Source organism: Podarcis bocagei (genome assembly GCF_964188305.1).
Source record: "Podarcis bocagei genome assembly, chromosome: 1".
NCBI classification, from domain to species: domain Eukaryota; kingdom Metazoa; phylum Chordata; class Lepidosauria; order Squamata; family Lacertidae; genus Podarcis; species Podarcis bocagei.
Window position 1 is genome coordinate 136666596 of NC_138125.1, and position 20855 is coordinate 136687450.

At 44.4% G+C, this 20855-nt stretch overlaps 1 protein-coding gene across 1 annotated transcript in view; it reads left to right on the top strand.

The window, feature by feature from the left end:
* Positions 1 to 1385: 1385 nt before the first annotated feature.
* COL6A1 (collagen type VI alpha 1 chain) overlaps positions 1386 to 20855 on the top strand; it is a 51427-nt gene continuing 31957 nt past the window's right edge. The window contains exons 1-11 of the mRNA XM_081184403.1: positions 1386 to 1765; positions 5500 to 5629; positions 7738 to 7938; positions 11918 to 12077; positions 13765 to 13878; positions 13973 to 13993; positions 14959 to 14979; positions 15074 to 15118; positions 17463 to 17516; positions 19895 to 19939; positions 20040 to 20066. Coding sequence (XP_081040529.1) covers positions 1657 to 1765; positions 5500 to 5629; positions 7738 to 7938; positions 11918 to 12077; positions 13765 to 13878; positions 13973 to 13993; positions 14959 to 14979; positions 15074 to 15118; positions 17463 to 17516; positions 19895 to 19939; positions 20040 to 20066 — 927 coding nt within the window. The 5' untranslated portion in view covers positions 1386 to 1656. The remainder of the gene's footprint in view (positions 1766 to 5499; positions 5630 to 7737; positions 7939 to 11917; positions 12078 to 13764; positions 13879 to 13972; positions 13994 to 14958; positions 14980 to 15073; positions 15119 to 17462; positions 17517 to 19894; positions 19940 to 20039; positions 20067 to 20855) is intronic.

Here is a 20855-nt window from a genome sequence, read left to right on the forward strand (position 1 = left end):
CATTTAGAAGTCTTTCTTGTTGTGCTCCTGGGTTAATAAACCTTTATCTTCTCAGCTTTTACTGTTATGTACTGAAGTTCTCACCCTGGGCCAGCAGGGGGATACTGTAGATAGTTTTCACTCAGGTCCACATATGCAAATAAGGGATTGAAAGTGACGTTCAGTGATTGGATAGTTACAGAAAGTTGTTACAGTTGCGTGGTACTGGAGCTCTATATAAGCAGGCTGGCTGAACCCTTCAGTTCAGTTCTGGCCTGTGAATAAACAGGAGCTGTTTGAAGAATCGCTGTGTCGTCTGATATGTTCACCCACAACTTAACATTTACCATTCAGTAGATTCGGCTGAAAGGTCTCTCTTGGCAAAATCCCACACTGGTGCTAGAAGGGTGGAGTTGGGACAAGCAAATAAGTGGTGCAATGAGGCAAAGCAGAAGGACTTTGCTGGGAACAGCTGTTAAAAGAACTGGACAAGAAGCATGAATATGAAGTTCGCTTATAGGAAAACTACCACATTTTAAAACCAAAGGGGGGGCATTTTTTCCACCATTTGCGATGAGCATATTCAGTTGTACTAACCATGCAGATATTACTTTATTAGTTGCAGATACAAAGTTACACAAAGGCCTTGATTTACACAATTTGTTATAAATACCTTCATTTTATTTGCAATAGCATAACAGTTGAGAGGAAGACTAAAAATGAGTCAGGGGACATTTTGGGGAAGAGAGGGAAAACAAGACTGCAATGCATGCTTGGGAAAGCCTTCCAATTATTCAGGCTTAATGCAATGAAGGAAAGAGCAACGGGGAGGAATGCAACAGAGACGGTGGGGACCTTCATGAGGCAAGATGTTCCACAAAGCATGACCAACACCTCCTTTATGTCACACCTGATGCAGAGTTCTGGAGAACTCAGAAGCTGGACAGATTTTTTGATAATTCTGTTGGTCCTCATAACGATAGATTTTAGAACATAAATGCAGTTTACCAAATGTATGAGCAAAATTACAAAGAGACCAACTTTGTAGGCTTCAACTCTATTATATCTTAAGAGGCTTCAACTCTATTATATTAGATACCCAGTTGATACAACTCTGCTCATTTTTCATCTTTACTTGTTAGCCATCTAAACATCCCCTTCATATCCTGAATATTTCATTGGACACTAGAGTCAGCCGTTATACAAAAACATGAATTAACGTGTGTTTCTGCATTGTGAGCCATTAATCAGTTGCAAGCATATGAGGACAGGCAGCAATAATTTTGTAATGGAGCTAAATTACGTTTTAGTATGAGGAGCACAGCCATATCTGAAGAAGGCAGTGGCAAAACTGAACTCACAGAAGGGAGACTTCAAAATGGGCTGGTGTGTTTCATGACTCACTAGCTAGTGCTGCAGTTCAGCCGAATCTGACACTACTGCTATGTTCCCTCCCTCCTGGAAGGAGAGCCCCAGCTCCTGCAAATCCAAGCCGCCGCCTCTTCTTAATTCCCTTCCTTTCTCCTTCCACTCTCTGGAAACTCAGGGACAGAGCAGAAACTTAATAATAATTGCAAACTAGGTGATAATTGTCACCCTCTGAGTCCTGGGCTCCCTCTCTTTTTTCCTTAAATTTGTCCTCAAGTCTCAGTAAATGATAACTACAATCCTTGCAAGATGAAGTTCGCTTACTTTTTCCCAGCCTTCCTACTTCAGGGCTGCTTTCTTTTCAGAACAGTTCTTGCTCAAGCAACAGCAGTCTCCAATGGTGCAGCAACATTTCAAGGTAAGAATATATTTTCACAGTGTGTTGCTTTCTCCTCGCTTATGCTTACTGCCTTCTTACTACGTTGAAATGAAATAACTGAGTACCAGTCCATGATCTGATGAAGCATCTGCTGTGTTATTTCAGATCAGAGTTTGGGCGTTAACTTTTATGCTAACTTTTAAGTTTGTCTGACTTATACAAATATGAAAATCAGTAATAGGACAGCAGTATATGCCCCACATTGGCAAGCAAGGGGTAGCAATCATACATATGTTTTTTGTCAGAGATTCTTTTCTGTATGCAGTTGCAGTACCAGCCAAGCCTGTATGTCCCAATAATACGGTGACTAATAAGCCATTATGGAAGTCACCAGATTTTGCTAACTCTTTCAAAAATAACAAACTTTTATTCCTTCTTTGTTTTGAAGAACTCGTTAAGGGATATCTGAGGATTATAGCCCCACTTTTTGATGAAGAAAGAGCTGTAAGCAGTGTCTCTAGTGTAGTGAGCATTGAGCTTTGGAGATAAATACTCATGTTAAAAATGAAATGAAAATGAATACCAAAAAAAAAAAAAAATGGCCAAAAGAAGAAGAAAAAAGCTGCAGAAGAAAAAAGAAAAGAAGGGTGCTTTATATGTACTTTTGACATAGCAGATATTCTTAGTGTAATCCTCTTTTTATATTAGGAATAGAAAGTAGTGGCTCATTTTACTGTCTCAGGCTGTGTTCATTTTTCTTCAGTTTCCCTCTAAAAGCAATGCTCTTGAGCAGAGTCTTTCAACTAAATATCAGCTGTGTTTATGTGTGTGTGTATATGTGTGTGCAGAATCACACCTGTTGGTCCTGTCTCTGACATCCGTGTATTTGAGTGACGTGGGCACAGAAGCTTATGTGTGCATCCTCTAATAAGGGAGTTGGCTTTAGATGTGCAACTTATGCTCTCCATTGGCAGGCAACCCCCCACAGGCCCTCTGTGAAGATGTCCTGAGAGCAGGAAGGTCAGGCATGGCAAGGGGAAGGGATCGAGATGCAATCCTGACCCCTTTCTCCACAAAGATAATCCAGCTGCCCAAGGCTAGTGACAGTTTCTGGCATCTGCAACATATGGATATTGTAGATGATATTCCAAAACAATAAATAATAATATTTTAGAGGGTTCTAAACCTTAGGACTAAAGCTACCCAGAAGGACTTTCTTTTCTTTTTCTTAGCTCGCAGATTTCCAGGCCAGAGACTGCGGTTGAGGCTCATTCAGGGGTGTCAACTTGAATAAAATACTGGGGGGGGGGGAGGTAAGCCCAGTCCCACATAATCGATCACAAGATGTGACACATACACACCATTTGAATACACACAAATTGGGGGGGCAGCCGCCTCAAATATTTTATTGGGGTGAGAAGGGAACTCTGCCCCTAGGAGTTGGCTGCTATGGGCTCATTGGAGTTTCAGAAGTGAGTTGCCATGTTGGGGGTGGGGGAGTGGCAGGGTGATATTAAGGAAGCACAAGGTCTAATTCCTGTTTGGGTGTGAAGGCCTCTGCACTGTGGCCCACAAGCCTCGTTTTATTTATATATATTGATTCATTTAAATTAGTTTAATAATAATACTGAGCATTTACATAGCACTATTTAAAGAGTTTCATGTCCCTTATATTGTGATAAGGTCCTTGGAAGGTCATTCCTTTCTTTTAACTCCATATTCAAAGGGTGGGGATGTATGAGGCTATGCGAGAGCTTTGTGCCTCCAGCCACAGCTCCAAGCAGATCAACAAAAGACAACATGAGGGCTAATAATGTATTCAATCCATAGATCATAAATATAATAAATTATATACATTCTCGAAAAAGAAACATAAAAGAATTAAATGATACAGACTTCCAACAGATTTATAGTCGTCAAAAAACCGAGGTAGGGAACCAAATATCATGATATGTGTTAACATACTTTAGAATGTATATAATTTATTATATTTATGATCTATGGATTGAAGCACCTTGATCTATCTTGGCATATTTTTGATATTACCAGCTGAAGAAGGCGTGTACTCCGAAACAGGGCCCTGTCCTGGTTACCACTACTGAGTCGTACATCTGATTCACACTCCGGATACTCCTTTTTGGCCCTATTTGATTCTTTATTCTTTATTCTGATTTTATATAATGTGGACTCTTTTTGACTGCGAGTGAGACTTGTATTAAACAATTGTTGTGCACTGGTATTTCATGTACCTTTGTACTATATCACTGTATATTTGAAACTACATTATTTCTGTACTTAAACGTTGTATCCAAACTTACCATTACTTTAAAACTATCGTACTTACACGTTGTGTTTAAATTTACTACTAGCTTCAAACTGTTATTCTTAGCAGAATACACACGTTTTTCATTTCAACTCTTGAGTAGGAATTATTCCTTATATTGAAACTTTTGGCCAGAGTTCTTGATATATCCTTTTCAGTGCAGTTTCAACAAGAACTCCAATTTCATTAGCGCTATTAGCGGCTTTTAGCGGCTTATCAGCTTATCGGATCAGCTGATAAGCGGCTTAGTGGCTTAGAAAAAGGGGGGAGGGGGGAAAACCACAGGAACTCGCAAGACATTTTCGTCTTGCGAAGCAAGCCCATAGGAGATTTGTTTTGCGAAGCACCTCCAAAACGGAAAACTCTTTCGTCTAGCGAGTTTTCCGTCTTGCGAGGCATTCGTCTTGCGGGGCACCACTGTATGTGCAAGAAGTCATGGACTAATAGAAGTCAAATGAATATTCCATCAACAGGAATGCTTAGAATGGTGTGTGATCACAAAGATACACTGAAGTTGAGGCAGAAAGCCTTTCCACAGTTCATATCTATATCACAGTTTGGTGGAGAATGAACTGGAGCCGGGTGGTGCAGCAAACAGAACAGTTCTTCCAGGATAATGAACTGTTTCAACGATATTTCTTCATCAGCAAGTTAATAGACCCCAAAGAGCTCTCACTCAAAAGTATAGTAATCAGAGGCAGGACCTCCTCATCTGCAGCTTAGGCTACAGTCCCAGTGGCTAAGGCCACTGCATTCAGTGTGGCTTACTTCCAAGTAAACAGGCAGAGGACAGCACTCTTACAGAGCAGTCCTAAGAGGCGATAGGGAGATATACAGACTCTTGCCTGCCAGGATGGAACGTGGGGGCATTTACACCCTCCTTTTCTGCCCCAGATCCAGTCTGGCACCACAGGGGAGCCCAGACCAGGCCCTTATTCGGGATCTGGGGGATCTATTGTTCTATTGTGGGCATCTTCTGCCACATGGTCTGGGCACAATAATCATGCATCAGCAGTGGATTTATTCTGCTTTATCTTGTTCCTGTGATGCTGCCTAATACCACCACATTCTTGCTGTCGAGAGGGGCACCGAAAGAAGGGCAAAAGTCAACCTGAACATTTGTGGCACAAAGCGATGGGATTTCAGCAGGAAGTTCCTAAGTGTGCACTGACTAGAAAGGAAGCCGTGTGACTGCCCCATCAGTATGGAAAGAAGGGTCTTGTATGACACCCCCACCCCCTGCATAGCATCATGATCACAAATTATCATGCACAATAAAAAGGTTGTCTGGGTGGACTCTATGTCGCATAGGTACTACACTGCAATGCCATCCCCCCACCAAAAAAGACCCTCTCAGGTGTACTTCATCATGAAGTATTGCAGACTTTCTGGAGAATCTTGTATTATAAAGAGTGTTCTTTTTAAACTTCCTCTTTCTGATTTTGCACAGATTGTCCTGTGGATCTGTTTTTCGTCTTGGATACCTCTGAGAGTGTTGCCTTAAGAGAAAAGCCTTTTGGGGCCTTGGTGGATCAAGTTAAAGCATTCACCAACCGATTCCTTGATAAGTTAACTGACAGGTAAATGTTGCATGAACTGCCCTGGCAATCCTACAACAAACATTGATACGGTCTTTTGTCTTGTTCTAAACATTCAAGGCACATTTTTACACAGTAAGAATAATAATTTCATTTGAAAAGCATGCATTTTATGTGGGTTTACTTCCTAATCATTGTTCAAAATCCCTGCTCCATTTCTGCATTTCATATGGAGAAGAATGTTCTGCAGTCTCCTGCTCTAAACTGCAGGTGGTAGTGGTATTCCAAAATTCCTGGTCTTGTTTTATGTTTGGGCAGACCAATGTCAGGGGAAGAAATTCTTCTTTCATATTTAATTAGAGCTGAACTTGTTTTCCTTACCTTGCCTTTGTGCACCCTGATGAAACACAAGTTGATGTTTTTCTATTGTGGTGATAAATTGCGTTTCCAGGTGGAGTGAAACCAGTGGTGGTGGGGCCAAGGCAGGGTAAAGTTGCAATAACTGCAGGACAACCAACCATGATTTAAACAGGCCACAATTTTATTGATTAAAGACGTTAGAAGGCTTTGGCACAGGCATTGGGGGGTGTATCCTGAATCAACTGACCTGTCTGCCGGTTGATTATTTGGCAAGATTACCCAATGTTAAGGATCGCCCTATGATGTACATCAAATCAGGGCAACTCCCCCCCACACATCACGATTTTTGGGTGTGGCATGACCCATCCACCCTCCCTCATCTGGGGTGTCCAGACAGATGCACCTCCCAGGATCCCTTTAAGGGGATCCCCTGATCCTTTGGAGCAAGACCCCACCCCCTGGCCATTTGGACTAAGGACCCAGCCTTGTCCCCATCAACTTGTGACCGTGACTACGAGGCAGGCAAAACCCCCAGACAGGCCCAATTTGTCTGAAGGCAAATTCTTACCTGGCCCCAAAGCTGGCGAACAAAGGTTTCCATAGCAAGGTCCTCTGTGGGAGCTGCCTGCTTACCCTTGGGCAGCCCTACCACATCAAGAGCAGGGCGGGCGGGCAGGGAAACCAGCGGCAACTGAGCTGCAGCCTGGGTGCCCTGGGCTTCCATAGCCGGAGAGTCTTCCCCCTGGCCAGTTCCCCAAACCATGCCCCATGGCTTCAACTGTGGGTGAGCCCTAGCAGACAGTGGGCACAGTGGAGGAAGAAGGGACGTCTCTCCCCAGCTGCACCACAGCCAGGAGGCTGACCCCGCTTGATGCAGCTGCGCCAGAGCTCAACTTCAGCTCCACTTCTGGAGAAAGCTAAACATCTGTGTCAGGCTGCTATCAACGGCATGGGAGAAGGAACAAAGATTACTAAGATAGCAAGATAACCGAGACAAATGTGGTAGAAATATCAGGTCAGGTTTTTTTATTTAAAAAAAACCCCTAGCTTTTGCTGTTTATCTGAATCAGTGCTCATTTGTTATGAGAGCAGATAGGCAAAACACGCTTTCTCCCCTCATGTGCTCCACCCTACAGCAGTATCCTTGAGGTGTCAGGGGTGTTATTGGGTTGTTGTTTTTATTTTGATTATGTATTTTGTGGTTTTATATTTTGATTTTATTCTGTGAACCACCCTGAGATGTCCGGGTATAGGGCGGCATATAAATTCAAATAACAACCACAACCCCACACCTGCAAGCAGCAGCCTTATGTGCCTCATGGCAAGAGACAGAATCATGCAGCCTCTCATTTCTGGTATGTGAGTCAACAACAGGAAGGAAGGAAGGAAGGAAGGAAGGAAGGAAGGAAGGAAGGAAGGAAGGAAGGAAGGAAGGAAGGAAGGAGAGCAACAGCAGACACCATTCATCCATCCTTCTCCCAGGGCATCCTGGCACACAGGGGCAGCCCATCCAGTTTTGCCATCTGAGGTGAAATGGGAAGGTGCTGTTCCCCTGCAAGATCTTGGAGTGGATCTGCAAGCCACTTCCACTCCTCCTTGCTTCTCTGGTGGCAGTAGGAGGCTGCCTCAGTCCACCTCATGGGTGGGCCGGACCAGCTGGTACAGGATGCTGTGGGGAGCTTTCACAGATGTACATTGTGACGTATGTCTATTTGTACATTATAAACAGACAGAAATAAAAAATATGCAAGGGGCGCCAAAGCTAAGGAAGTGATTCTCTTTCTTTATAGATACTATCGGTGTGACCGGAATCTCGTGTGGAATGCAGGAGCCTTGCATTACAGTGATGAAGTGCAGCTGATCAAGGAGCTCAGCCGGATGCCTGCAGGGAGAGCAGACCTGAAGAACAGGGTCTCCTCCGTGGTTTCTATTGGCAAAGGCACCTACACAGACTGTGCCATCAAGAGAGGGATTGAAGAGCTGCTCATCGGGTAAGTGGGAACGCTAATTTTCTCATTCCGTCAACGGAGGAAGGGAAAGGTGGGAGGAAGACGGGATACCTGGGCGGCTTTTCTAGCCCTTTCCAGTGGACTGTAGTGTTGGTGGCTTGGCAGCTGGTCCCTGATGCCACAGCAGCCCGTTCATATACACCTATCAATTTCAGTAGGCAAAAATATTGAATCCTGTGATAAATTGTTTGGATTTTGGTGCAGAATTTGAAACCAAATTTGTTGTCGTGTGGAGAAACCCTTGGAAACAGGTTTGTTTTAGATGTGTGCTTTTGTTGGCCTGTACTAGTTTGCTCTTCAGACTTTCTGCTCTTTCTTACTGATGCAATTTCCCACACACTTGACATGCACCAGTGTTGCACACACAGGCACAAATGTACACGCTATCATGCACATTTGACCAGGGCTACGCCCAAGAGCAACTACCCAGCTTGAATGCATGTGAACAGCACCAAGACAACCTAGCCCAAAAAGGGTCCCCTCTGGATTAAGGCTCTGAGATTGGTCCCCTAACATGTCCTTCCCCACCCCCCACAGGTATGTTCTTTGGTGAGCCAAACCAGCTGCTCTGTGCCTCTCCCTGTCCCTGCCCAAATCCAAGCAGCAGAACTTTGCAGAGCCTTGACAGGGGACGTTTTCTTTTTAGGGTGGAGTTCTGCCAAGCATTGGGAAATGCTGCAAATAGTATCCTTTTCCACCAGGGGCTCTTGGGCTGGTGGACTGGGATGAGCATGCTCTTCCTTGGCTCTCTGAGGCTTTGCTGTCTCCATCCCCTTTCCCATAGTTGTTTGGGTTGGGGAAGGAGGAGGTGGGGCAGTGGCAGGTGTTTTGCCCTTTACACCAAGAGCTCACAGTAACCTGACCCTTTGCAGGAGGGTGTGTGTGAGAGAGCAGACACGCAGCGGCAAGGCTCTTTCCCATCAAATCAGTATCCTCCATCCCAACAAAATGCTAGTTTAATAAGAAGCACTCAGGTAAATTTATTGCACCATGGGGAAGCAGCTGTCACACAAGAGTGTGTGTGTGTGTGTGTGTGCGCGCGTGTGTGTGTGTACACACAGGGCTGGTCAGAAGGCGGCAAGGGACATTTGGCTTGGTCCTCAAGTTCAAAGGGGGGCTCATTAATTCGTTGGCATTTGATAAGTTCCACAAGTTGTTTTTATGCACATTGGACCAACATGTGACAGCTTGGAACTGCAAAGTTAAGCTGCTCTAAGAGATGCGGTTTGGTAGCATACATTTTGGGGGTTAAGTGATATAGCTTTGATTGTACAGTGGTGCCTCGCAAGATGAAATTAATCCGTTCCGCGAGTCTCTTCGTCTTGCGGTTTTTTTCGTCTTGCAAAGCACGGCTATTAGCGGCTTAGCGGCTATTAACGGCTATTAACGGCTTAGCGGCTATTAACGGCTTAGCGGCTATTAACGGCTTAGCGGCTTTAAGAAAAAGGAAACAAACTCGCAAGAACTCGCAAGACGTTTCGTCTTGCGAAGCAAGCCCATAGGGAAATTCGTCTTGCGGAACGACTCAAAAAACGGAAAACTCTTTCGTCTTGCGCGTTTTTCGTCTTGCGAGGCATTCGTCTTGCGAGGTACCACTGTATTAAAGAGTTTAAAATGTTTATGACTTGGTTCAAGGCGTCTCTTCCTATACATTGGCTGTGGCATGAACCCCTCCACTCTTCTTTACTAAGGACTCTGTGGCGGGGGGTGGGTGGCGCACTCTGTGAATCAAAGTGCTGGCTTGGAGTCGGAGTCAGATTTATCTGCCCCTTGCTCTCTTCTCTTCTTTTTTGAGGATGTTGGGGGGGGTCCAGCATATGTTGTTGCCCAGAAGGCCTTTTGAAGAGGAGGGGACCAGCAACGCAGGCCAATTTTCCCTCTCCCTTCCCCTCATTGCCTCAAAGACCTTTTGAAAAAGGGGAGGGGGATAAGTGAGGCCCCCGCCAAGGCTTCAAGCCTTTATTTGCTTTGGATTGCTTTGGGGGACCCTCACCTATGACCTCGAATCCAAAGCCATGCTGGGAGGGGGGACCAAAGTTTCAATCCTCGCAATGATTTGCATTGACAAACCAAAATGGCCACGACTTTCTGCCTCCACTCCCCACAAAGATGCATAAAGGCACAACAGGAATTGTTCCAAAATTGTTGCTCCTGTTTTTGTTGGTCTCATCCGCTCAGTCTGCCAGAGCCTCTTTCGCAGGCAGGGGATGGACAAGTCCCTAATGCACTGAGGGTTTGAGGCCCATCAGCTGCCCTCACCTGGTTTAGCTGGTCAGGGGAAGCTGTTGTTGGGGAACGGCCACTGTCCCAGACGGACAGCTTTTAGGAGCCACAGGTGAGAACTGAGTGCATGATGGGAACCAAAGGTGGGTCAACTACCCCAGAAAGAGCAGGACACATCCCCCACCATAGATATTATCCCACCACTAAGACCCCATATAATTTAAGGTGCTCTCACCCACTGGAGAGTCTAGCCCTCCCTTTGTCACCTGGGGTGGTTGGAGCATGTCAGGCAAACCTGGAGACTTCAGGTTAGTCCTGGGGGTCTGGCTCTTGAAAGTGCATTCCTAACCCTGTATACTCAGAATTAAGTTCTGGGTAGAGTTTACTCCGAGGTACTTGGGGTAAGGAACACAGCCTAACTAGGCAGGAATCTGAGGCATTTCCACTGTGCAGTTCTCTCCATTCAGTCTATGCGTTTAGTTCTCAGGCTTTCTGCCATGAGGATCATGTGTCTTTCTTCGTCTGACGTAGAAGCAAGGAGAGAAGCAGCTTTTGGTTGCTGAATGGGAGGACTTGTATTGAGTTCACTCATCATTTTCAATTTTCATTATGAGTAGGGGTTTCAAATGTTGAAAGTGGCCTGGGCCTCTCTGGACTCTGAGAGGACCTGTGTGTGTCTATGTGTGGGGAGATTTTTTTCCCCTCTAACAAAAAAAACAGTCAGTTTGATACCAGAACAAAATGTATTCCTTATTTACGTTGAAGAGTTTATTTAAGTCATAGAATTTGCACTTTCTGATCACAATATTCGTAGTTAGATTTATTATTGCTTGTTTATTTCCTTCATTATTTACATTTACCCCTCATTCTGTAGGGTGTTGAATGCACATAACAAAACCATAAGCTATTTAATTTAAACATCATTACAAATTGCATCAAATCAATAAAAACAGTTCAGCCACATTTACAGACCTCCCCCAAATGCCTGTGTGAGCAAATGTGCTTTGGGTATGTTTAGCCTGGAAAAGAGGAGACTGAGAGGAGATAAGAGATCCATCTTCAAATATCTCAAGGGCTGTCACATGGAGGAGGGAGCATGCTTGTTTTCTCCTGCCCCAGAGGGTAGGACCTGAACCAATGGTTTAAAATGACAAGAAATGAGATTCTGAATAAATATATGGAAAAACTGTTTGACAGTGGAACAGTCTCCTCAGGGAGGTTGTGGACTCTTCTTCTTTGGAGGTTGAGAATGAGGGTGGATCTACACACTGGGGCGGGGGGGGGAATGCTATAAATAAGCCAGAAATTAAATTGTTATAACAAAAGGAAAAAAAGAGCTACGGAAAAGCACTTAGAATTTTTCTTTGCTCTCTGGTGCCATCTGGTGTTGCATGTTTATAACACATTCAAAATGCTGTTTGTTTTTTTTTATTAATGTAGCTGAGTCCTGAGTTCAGGTTCCTGCCTTGCAGGGGGTTGGACTGCATGACCCTTGGGGTCCTTTCCAACTCTACAATTTTTGATTCTATGATAATGTGTTTTGTTACATTTCTAGCATATTGCTGGTTGAGTAGGTTCATCAGCAAATACAAACCTATATATCTTTATGTAATTGGACATTGCAATTGGTACAGCAGGTGGCTATGCCAGTGCAATAGTTTAGGACTGATGCTTTGGAGTTCTCATATTATAGAGACAGTATGGCGGCACTAGTGGGTTTGATTTCTTCCCCCTGCAGAGGATCTCATAAGAATGAAAATAAATACCTGATTGTGGTGACAGATGGACACCCCTTGGAAGGCTACAAAGAGCCCTGTGGCGGATTGGAAGATGCTGCGGCTGAAGCGAAACATCTGGGGATCAAAGTGTTCTCCATTGCCATATCTCCAGACCATCTGGTATGCAATGCACACACACACGGATGCTATTAGAGCAATTGCTGCCCATAAATAGAGAGAATCAAAGCAGAAACAGGATATTACTTAGCAGATCTGCTTGATCCTTTGGCTCACAACATCCCTACCATGACCTGGAAGATAGGTGAAAGGCCTCTCTCTAAACCTTGGATTTTAATAATCTCTGAGGCATTGCTAGATCTCCATGGAAATACAGTATTTCCAGAAATTATTCTGTTCTGCCTCTGATGCCAGGGCTAAGAAGAGGAAGAAAGCTAAGTCCACAATTCCACACCCATTTCCTCTCTCCACCAATTTGTATGTGTGAAAAGGCTTTTATTAGAGGTCATTTTTGCCTGCTCTAGAAATCACGGTGTAACGCAGGCGAGGAAAAAGTGACAGCTACGTAAGGTTTACCACACAGGTGTTGTGAGTCAAAACCAGCAACTACTACTAAGAAGCTATGGACAAGTGTCAAGCCTTGAACAACCACTTTGTGCATTGGCAGTGATCAACCAATCTCTTCGGGTTAGGAAACCATGAGTAAAGTCTCAGCATGTCCAGATCTGGAAGAAGAGTGAGTCAAAACCTTCCTGATAGATAGTCCTAGAAAATGCTCTTTGTCTCAACTATGATTTGAAGTTTGTTTCAGCTCACCTCAAGGTTGAAATCTGGCTCCGTGAAGGAACATACCGTATTTTTCGCCCCATAGGGCGCACCGCCCCATAGGACGCACCTAGTTTTTTTTGGGGGGGGGGAAATAAAGAAAAAAAATTTATTCCCCCCCCCGGCGTGGGGCTGGCGTGGGGGAAGCCCGAGCTTCCCCCAATCCCAGCCGTGAGAACAGCCTGCTATCTGCAAGCCTAGGGACGCCAGCGGTAAGTCGCGCCGGTCTCCCCAGGCTTCGGAATGCAGGCAGCTCTGCGCAGCCATCGAGAGGCAGGCGCGACTTCACGCCCCGCTCCCGATGGCTGCGCAGAGCGGCGCTCGCCCCGGGACTGCAGGCAGCTCTGCGCAGCCATCGGGAGGCGTCCTATAGGGCGAAAAATACGGTAATTTTCTCAAAGAGCTCCACATCACCCCTATCAAATCACAGCACCTGCCAAACATTACCGTCAGAATTTTGTTTACAATCAGCTTCCGTGGACATGCTCAAGCGCCCCCTCCCATTAATAAATTCCTCCAGTTTCCCTGTAAATTATTTTGCCAAAAAGTAAAGAATCAGTTTCAACAAACTTTGCCCACATCCAAGAGAAAATAATTCAGTTAAAATGCGTTATATTAAATGTACATTTTGTCCCCAGTATTCCTGCAGTTTATGTCATGAAAGCAAGACTCTTGACTATAGATAGGGTTGGCAGATGGTGCCTAAACAGCCTTCATCCAGCATTTCTGGCTTTTGGGTCTTTCCAATAGTGCCTGCCCAGCCAGCTCCCCTGTATGGTTTGTAGGGAGCTTATAACAGGCCTTCTCTTAGAGAACGACTTTTAGAGATTGTGATTGCATTGTAAGCTTCATGTGACTACATTTATCTCCTAGCTTTCTGTAGCAAGTTTCTTCATTGCAGTGTCATCTGATGACCAGAATTACGGTACATCAGTTCAGCAGCCCCAAGGAACTTAGATTTGGGTAGCAGTCCCTCCAAATCTCCCAGTTTCTCATTTCTGCCCATGTGCTTCTTTTGTCCTAGGAATCTCGGCTCGGTGTGATTGCCACAGACCATTCCTATCGTGAGAATTTCACAGCAACTGGACGTCCAGCACGTGATATTGACAACACAATTGACAAAATCACTGCTAGAATTGTGGGTATCTGTCTTCCCTCTCTGTTTGTTCCGAGTCAAATACATTGAACCATCTTGTGCCTCATATGACTTCTTTGTTGTTTGTTTATTTCAGACGGAGACAGTGGAGCAAGAGGTAAGCTGTTTTTCCACCAAGGAATAATTTCTGACTTTTACAATTTCCCTGTATGTTTCCATCATTTATTCTCCAGTAGAACATCGGCTTGCAGGGCAAATGTAAACCTGAGACCCAGGACTCTCTTTTTCTGTTGCCTGTGTGTCAGAAAAAGGAAATTATTTTGCTCACAGAATCATGAGTCGGAGTTTGGCTTAGCATTTCATGCCAAGCAGAAACACTTTACTGGGCCTGTACATTAGCTTCTTAAAAGCTAATTATATGGTGGCTGAAACAACCTAAAGCTTTGTCTTCTCTCTACTTCCCTGCATTTTGGGGCAATCGTGGAGAGTGATAACATGAGATTCCTGTGTAGGTGGAAGTTATAGATGACCATCTGCTCACAAAGTTTCTGCTTCCATCTGGTCATCCCTTTCCACCCTAAAGTACCCACCTACTGGAGCATAATGGAGAAGAACCCTTGGTCCAAGCTGAGGCTGCTTGTCAGTATGGAAGGGTTTTGAGGAGAAAAGCCTAAAGGACGGATTGCATTATTCAAGGAGCAAAATAGACTCATGTGCAGTTGTCACATGCAAATGCATTGCATGCTTTGCAGGGAAAAGTCCCATGCAAATAGGCCCTTTTATTCCATTTAAAGTGACATTTGTTTCAGATTTGCCAACATTTTGGTGTATAGTCACTTTGCTAGGTTTTTTAGTGTAGTCTTTTGCTTCAGTTTGCCAATCTTGGTACTCCGTAGATTAGTTTGCCATCTATCACATGGAAGCCTATGGCACATCTCTAACTCCCCCTAGAGCTGACCAAAGCAAACCTTGGGGGATATGTTAAACTGTAGTTCATTGCATAAACATGAATAAATGGTTTTTCTGCTAGATTAGTAGAGAAAGAGTGTGTGTTCTGTGAAATTGGTTTCCCGGTGAGTCCTTTGCTCTTCCTCTAATGGTATACTTTCTCTTTCTTGGCAGTGCTGCTCATATGAGTGCCAGGTGAGTGTCTATCTAGTAATATAAATCAAATTTAATGTCAAAATGGTCCCATTTCTCTGCTCAAATCACTAACTCTTCACTGTTCTTTTTGCAGCCTGCTCGTGGCCCCCCGGGACCATTAGGGGATCCAGGATATGAGGTTGGTATTTTACTCAATTTGCCACACCTATAAGGCTGAATGTGGAAAATCTAACAAGTTTTGAGGAATACACTGCCACTGGTGGGACAAGGAGACTGACAGTGGCAAAAACATGTGACATTTGCAAGGTATTCCACCCTTCCAGTTTTTCAGCCAGTGACACAACCGTCTTTGTCTACTGCTGGTCAATGCCAGGTGAGTAAGTGGGAAAATAGAAGCCAGACAGGATTTAATCCTGAATGAGCTTAAAGGTGCTGCTGGATCTAGCACCACACTGGGATGCACAGGCGGCACTGATAGCTGGTGTGCACTTTAAAAGCTTATATTTGCCAGCTGCAACTTTTCCTGGAAAGAAATTGCTTAGCCACAGTGATTCTGGCCTTATTCACATCTGGATTAGTCCACCAAAATGAGCTCCTTGAAAAGTAATTAGAAACACCACTTAGTTCCAAATGCATCTGCCTGAGAGCTGCCTGGTGCAAGCTGTGTGCAGAACGCGGTCCCAATTTTGCAGTAGCTTAACTGTCTTCTGGTTTGCTTCCAGGCAATATTTAAAGGGATGACTTGAATCGCCAGAGCTCTAAGTGGGATCGACCCAGAATACTTTAAGAAATAAGAGCTGCCTTCTCCCATAAGAACTTACCAATGTGATGAGATCTTTCTTAGGGGTCCTATTTCATATGCTTCCCTTGTCCAAAGTACAAGGGGTGGCAGGTGTACATGTGAGCTTGCAGAAGAACCAAAGAGCACAGCATAAATTTCAAAGGGTGTTTTTTAAAATTTGTTTTTACTGAAGATTTTTTTGTGATACAAAGCAAGCAAATAAGTAAGGAAATGTACATATAACATATCCACTTTCAATTCATAGTCTTTTTCACAGCTCGTTTACATTCTGTATGAAACACTATTGTCCCAGACATTGGTGGGGAAAGATGAGGAGGAGACATACCTCCACATGTGGTTGGAATGCCCCAAAGTTCAATCTTTTGGGATATCAGTACTGCTGGAAATCTCCACAGGGTGTATCTTTTTTAAAAACTATATTATTATGATAACCTTTTTAGTTTAAATTGTAGTGTGGGGACTTTTACATTAAAAGCAGGTTGCAAATACTTTAATTAATAAATGCTATGACGCAGGTGGCGCTGTGGATTAAACCACAGAGCCTAGGACTTGCCGATCAGAAGGTCGGCGGTTCAAATCCCCACAACGGGGTGAGCTCCCGTTGCTCAGTCCCTGCTCCTGCCCACCTAGCAGTTCGAAAGCATGTCAAAGTGCAAGTAGATAAATAGGTACCACTCCGGCGGGAAGGTAAACGGCGTTTCCATGCGCTGCTCTGGTTCGCCAGAAGCGGCTTAGTCATGCTGGCCACATGGCCTGGAAGCTGTACGCCGGCTCCCTCGGCCAATAAAGCGAGATGAGCGCCGCAACCCCAGAGTCGGCCACGACTGGACCTAATGGTCAGGGGTCCCTTTACCTTGACCTATGTCATGGTGATGTCTGTCATTTGTCTAATGTTGTTGTTAAATGTAATTTAGACCATAGGCGCCGACTCCATGGGGCTTGAGGGGGCCCGAGCCCCCTCAAAAATTCGTTTGGGGGGGCTCCGCCCCCCCAATAATCTCCGGCGCCCCTCCAGCAGAGCGCCATCGCCGCCCCTCCCCCAGCCCAAAATGCACAGGGTCGGGCTGCATGCCTCCTGCCCTCCCTCCCGAGCAAAAGCTCCACCCAATTTCCTTCGGAGCTGATTAATAGGCGCAGCACGCTCTCCCCTATTCGCTCACGAGGAGGCGGCGCCACTTTATTTGCATATTCATGAGCTTATTTATTATTCATGAGCTTTCCCGGGGGCCCCCAATATTTTTTATAAGTCCGCGTCCCTGATTTAGACGTCCTTCTGTGTTGCAAAGGGCCAACTACTTAAAGCTGCCGTTTGAAAATGTCTGCAGTGTGGCAGATATTTTTTTTAAAAAACCAAACAGATTTACAAGAACAATGTGGTGGTGGCTTCACCAATTAAATGGGCTCTTGGAAGGAAACTCATCTCATTCACAAGTCTGAGGATATTCTTGGTCCCCAATACACACTCCCCACCCCCCACCCCATGCATTTGTATAGAACTGTAGAGTTGGAAGGTATCCCAAGGGTCTCCTAGTCCACATAGCTGTCAACTTTTCCCTTTTCTTGCGAGGAATCCTATTCAAAATAAGGGAATTTCCCTTTAAAAAAAGGAAAACGTTGACAGCTATGCCTAGTCCAACCTCCTGCTATGCAGGAATCCTAGTCTATGGAACTGAATGTAAAATCAGAATTGTGCCTCATGTTTACCTCTGCTTTGTTTCAGGGAGAAAGGGGGAAACCTGGCCTTCCTGGTGAAAAAGGAGATGCTGGAGAACCTGTAAGTCGCCGTTATTTGACTGGGAAATAATCAAGTAAAATAAAACTTTGTTTAGGGAAACCTATTGAGAAACCTTCTCTGGGTGCTGTAAAAGCTGATTCACGCTATTTACACATTTGCTCAGATGACCACCATAATTTATTTTTAAAATTTTTAAATCTGAAGATCACAGGGCAATTCACAACATAAAAATACAAAATAAGAACACAAATTATGAAGCAAGATTATGAAGGGAAGATTTATTTATAAAAATCAAAGGCCCTCTTCTGTAGCAATGCCCTTGCATACCCTTCTGAAGGTCACTGAATGGAGCCCAGGCAGATAACAATGCAAGTACCAAAGACACTTCAAGCGAGAGACTGTACACAAGTGTTTATATGCTAATGTTAGAAGCTTCTGAGCCAAGAAGGGTGAAGTGCACTGATATATTGCATAAATGAAACCTGGTGGAATGGAGAGAACCAGTGGGACATAGCTATCTCAGTATAGAAACTCTACAGGAAGGGCAGAGAAGGATGTACCAGAGGTGGTGTCGCTCTGTACATCAAAGGGAGCACTAAGCCCAGCAAGCTAGATATCCCAAGAGGGGAAGACTGCTCCACAGAATCATTGTGGGTGGTGATACTGATGGTCCGTGAGTGAAGCGATTTCCCCTGACCCTGGGGGGAGTTTACAAAGCTAATTACCCTCTGTCATCTTTCTTTATTCCTTTGCCAATGATCTCCGGTTGCCGTGGGAGCTACTCCCATTAAGGCAATCGGATCCGGAAGCCTCAACCCAGAACCTCACCTTGAGTGGGGCCCAGCATGAGACAGCCAGACTCGAGAGCCATTGGTGGATCTTCCCCTCTGCTGCTCCCTGGCCCTCATGAGGGTTTCTCTGCCCGTTCAGTAAGATTAGCAAGAGGCCTCAACCAGGCTTAGGCTACACTGAGTCACCCCACCCCTATATTTCCAGCCCTTTAACTTACATCTCTTTTTTGCCAGGTGTTGGCCAAGAAGCCAACAGTAACATATTCTACCCCCAGATTTATTTATTTATTTGTTGCCTGCCTTTGGGGGATCCACCTCTTTCAAAGTACAAACAAGGCAGGGTTATTCAGTCCTCTTTGGGATACAATTTGCTAACAGGGTGGAGTGTGTGTGTGTGTGTGTGTGTGTGTGTGTGTGTGTGTGTATGTATATATATATATATATATATATATATATATATATATATATATATATATATATATTCCTTGTTCCCTCCTCTTTAAAAAAACAAACCAAACCTGGGTACTTTTCGTTTGGGAGGTGGCGAGTTTCTCCCACATCTCCAAAGGGATGGTTACTCATATTGTTTGTTTTTAGTTTGGAAGATGAGGAAACAGCACTTCATTCATTTAAAAATTTTCCTTTGGTTTCATTTTCATGCACTCATTAGTTAGGGGTTTTTTCCTTGGGTTTTCATTCTGATTTTAGTGGGGAGATTGAATGCCTTCCCTGGCTGTCCAGAAAACTAATTGAATTTCCATCAGCCAGTTAACCAGTTAGAGGTTTCGGGGCATGATCAGAGCTGCAGACCCTTCTCATCCACGAAGGGAGAAGCAAGCCAGGTGAAGGCGTCTCTTTCACAAAGCTTTTAGAGTTTGCTGACTGCTGGTTTTCTAAGCCAGACTGCTGTTGGCATTTTTATTCACTCAGCTGTTTGGACTGTATGTAATGAGTGTTGCTTTTCTTTTAGTTTCCTTTGTAGCTAGTCACCTTGTGGATCGAAAGTGGGGTACAAATAGTTTTATGTATTTAAACAGTAAATTAAATACACTGGGAGTCATCAAGTGAAGACAGGATTCTAAAGGCAGTTTGAATGCCTCCTTTCTATATCCCTGGGCCTTCATTTTCTGAGCAAAGAATGTGTGTTGCAACTTACTTTCACCACAGTTAGGGCTCGTTTACATCCCGCTTCTTCCGTGCCTAGAGATCACGGGGCTGGGTGCCTTTCCACTTGCCCCATGCTTTCTAGGGATGAATCCAAGTGGTTTTGCCTTTGCAAAGCTGGTTTCCCTGGGAAAACCTGTTCTAGTGCTGAACTGGAGCAAATGTCAATCTGCAAAAACCCAACTGATGTTTGCTTCAAATTCAGCAGCAAAGGTTGGGTTTTCCCAGGCGAAAATGGTGGGATGAACCCTTAGAATGGCTGCTTGTCTTCACCCACAATGACATACACGGAGTACATTAAAAGTTATAGAATGTCATTAATGTACAATCTTTCATGTCCTGATCATTATAATAAAATTGCTTTTGCCTAAAAATCTTCAGATACTAGTGCATATGACAGCAGATGTCTGATTACTTTGTGCAAAGTGGTTTGTGACTTTTCTTATTATTACTTTATTCTAGGGGAAACAAGGTGATCCAGGACCCATTGGTTACCAAGGCATGAAGGTATACTGTTGGTTAACGGATTGCTTAATTTGACTTTCTATAGTTAAATTTTATCTCATTTCTTCATTTTGTAATGTGTTTTTTTCCTTGTCCTGTTTAGGGAGAAAAAGGTACCCGAGGTGACAAGGTGAGTGTGCCATTGATTAACAGTGCAACCCTACAGAAGGCAAAGAGTCTGCTCAATAATAATATAAAAAATCCAAAATGGTCCAGCAAGTCCACTCACCCTCATGGTGCCACGGTGTTGCTGGTGTCAAGGACCCGGAGAAGAATCCCAGGATCTGCCTCCTGTCCTGATGGGCGGAGCCATTGAAAACCCGCGCTGCCTATCAGGAGCCAGATCCTAGCCTGCACCCAAGATTGACAAATGGAGGTGCAGGCCCGGATGCAGGCTGGCCAGGGGGCGGAGCTGATGGAACAGAAGGGCTTCCCTCCCGTCTGTGCCCTGGCCATTTAAACAACCCTTACCTGGAGCTCTTACCTGTTCAGCTTTTACTAGGACCAAAATATCACAAAATAGTTAGCACAGTATACAGCACAGTATAAAGCCCTGGCCATGGGCATCCAATTATAAGTAGCAATTTGGGGTTGACTACAAAGGGGTTTGTTTTGCTTTTTGTCAGTGCCAAAACAGTTAAATTATGCTTTTGCTGGTTATAGATATGTCAGTGGTGATGGGTGGGAACTGAAATATTTTGTAAGTTTCCACTTACCCACCTTTTTTTTAATGAGAGAACAATCTCTCCACAGTTAGCAAGGTGATTCCTAGACTGTGGTCTGAGGACACATGATAAAGGTGCCTTGCTGGATTTAAGCAGGTTTGGATCTGATCAATGCCAGGATGAAAAGCCACCTGGGAACACCATGTTTGCTACCTTGAGTTCCTTAATGGGATACAAAAGAAAATAATAATAAA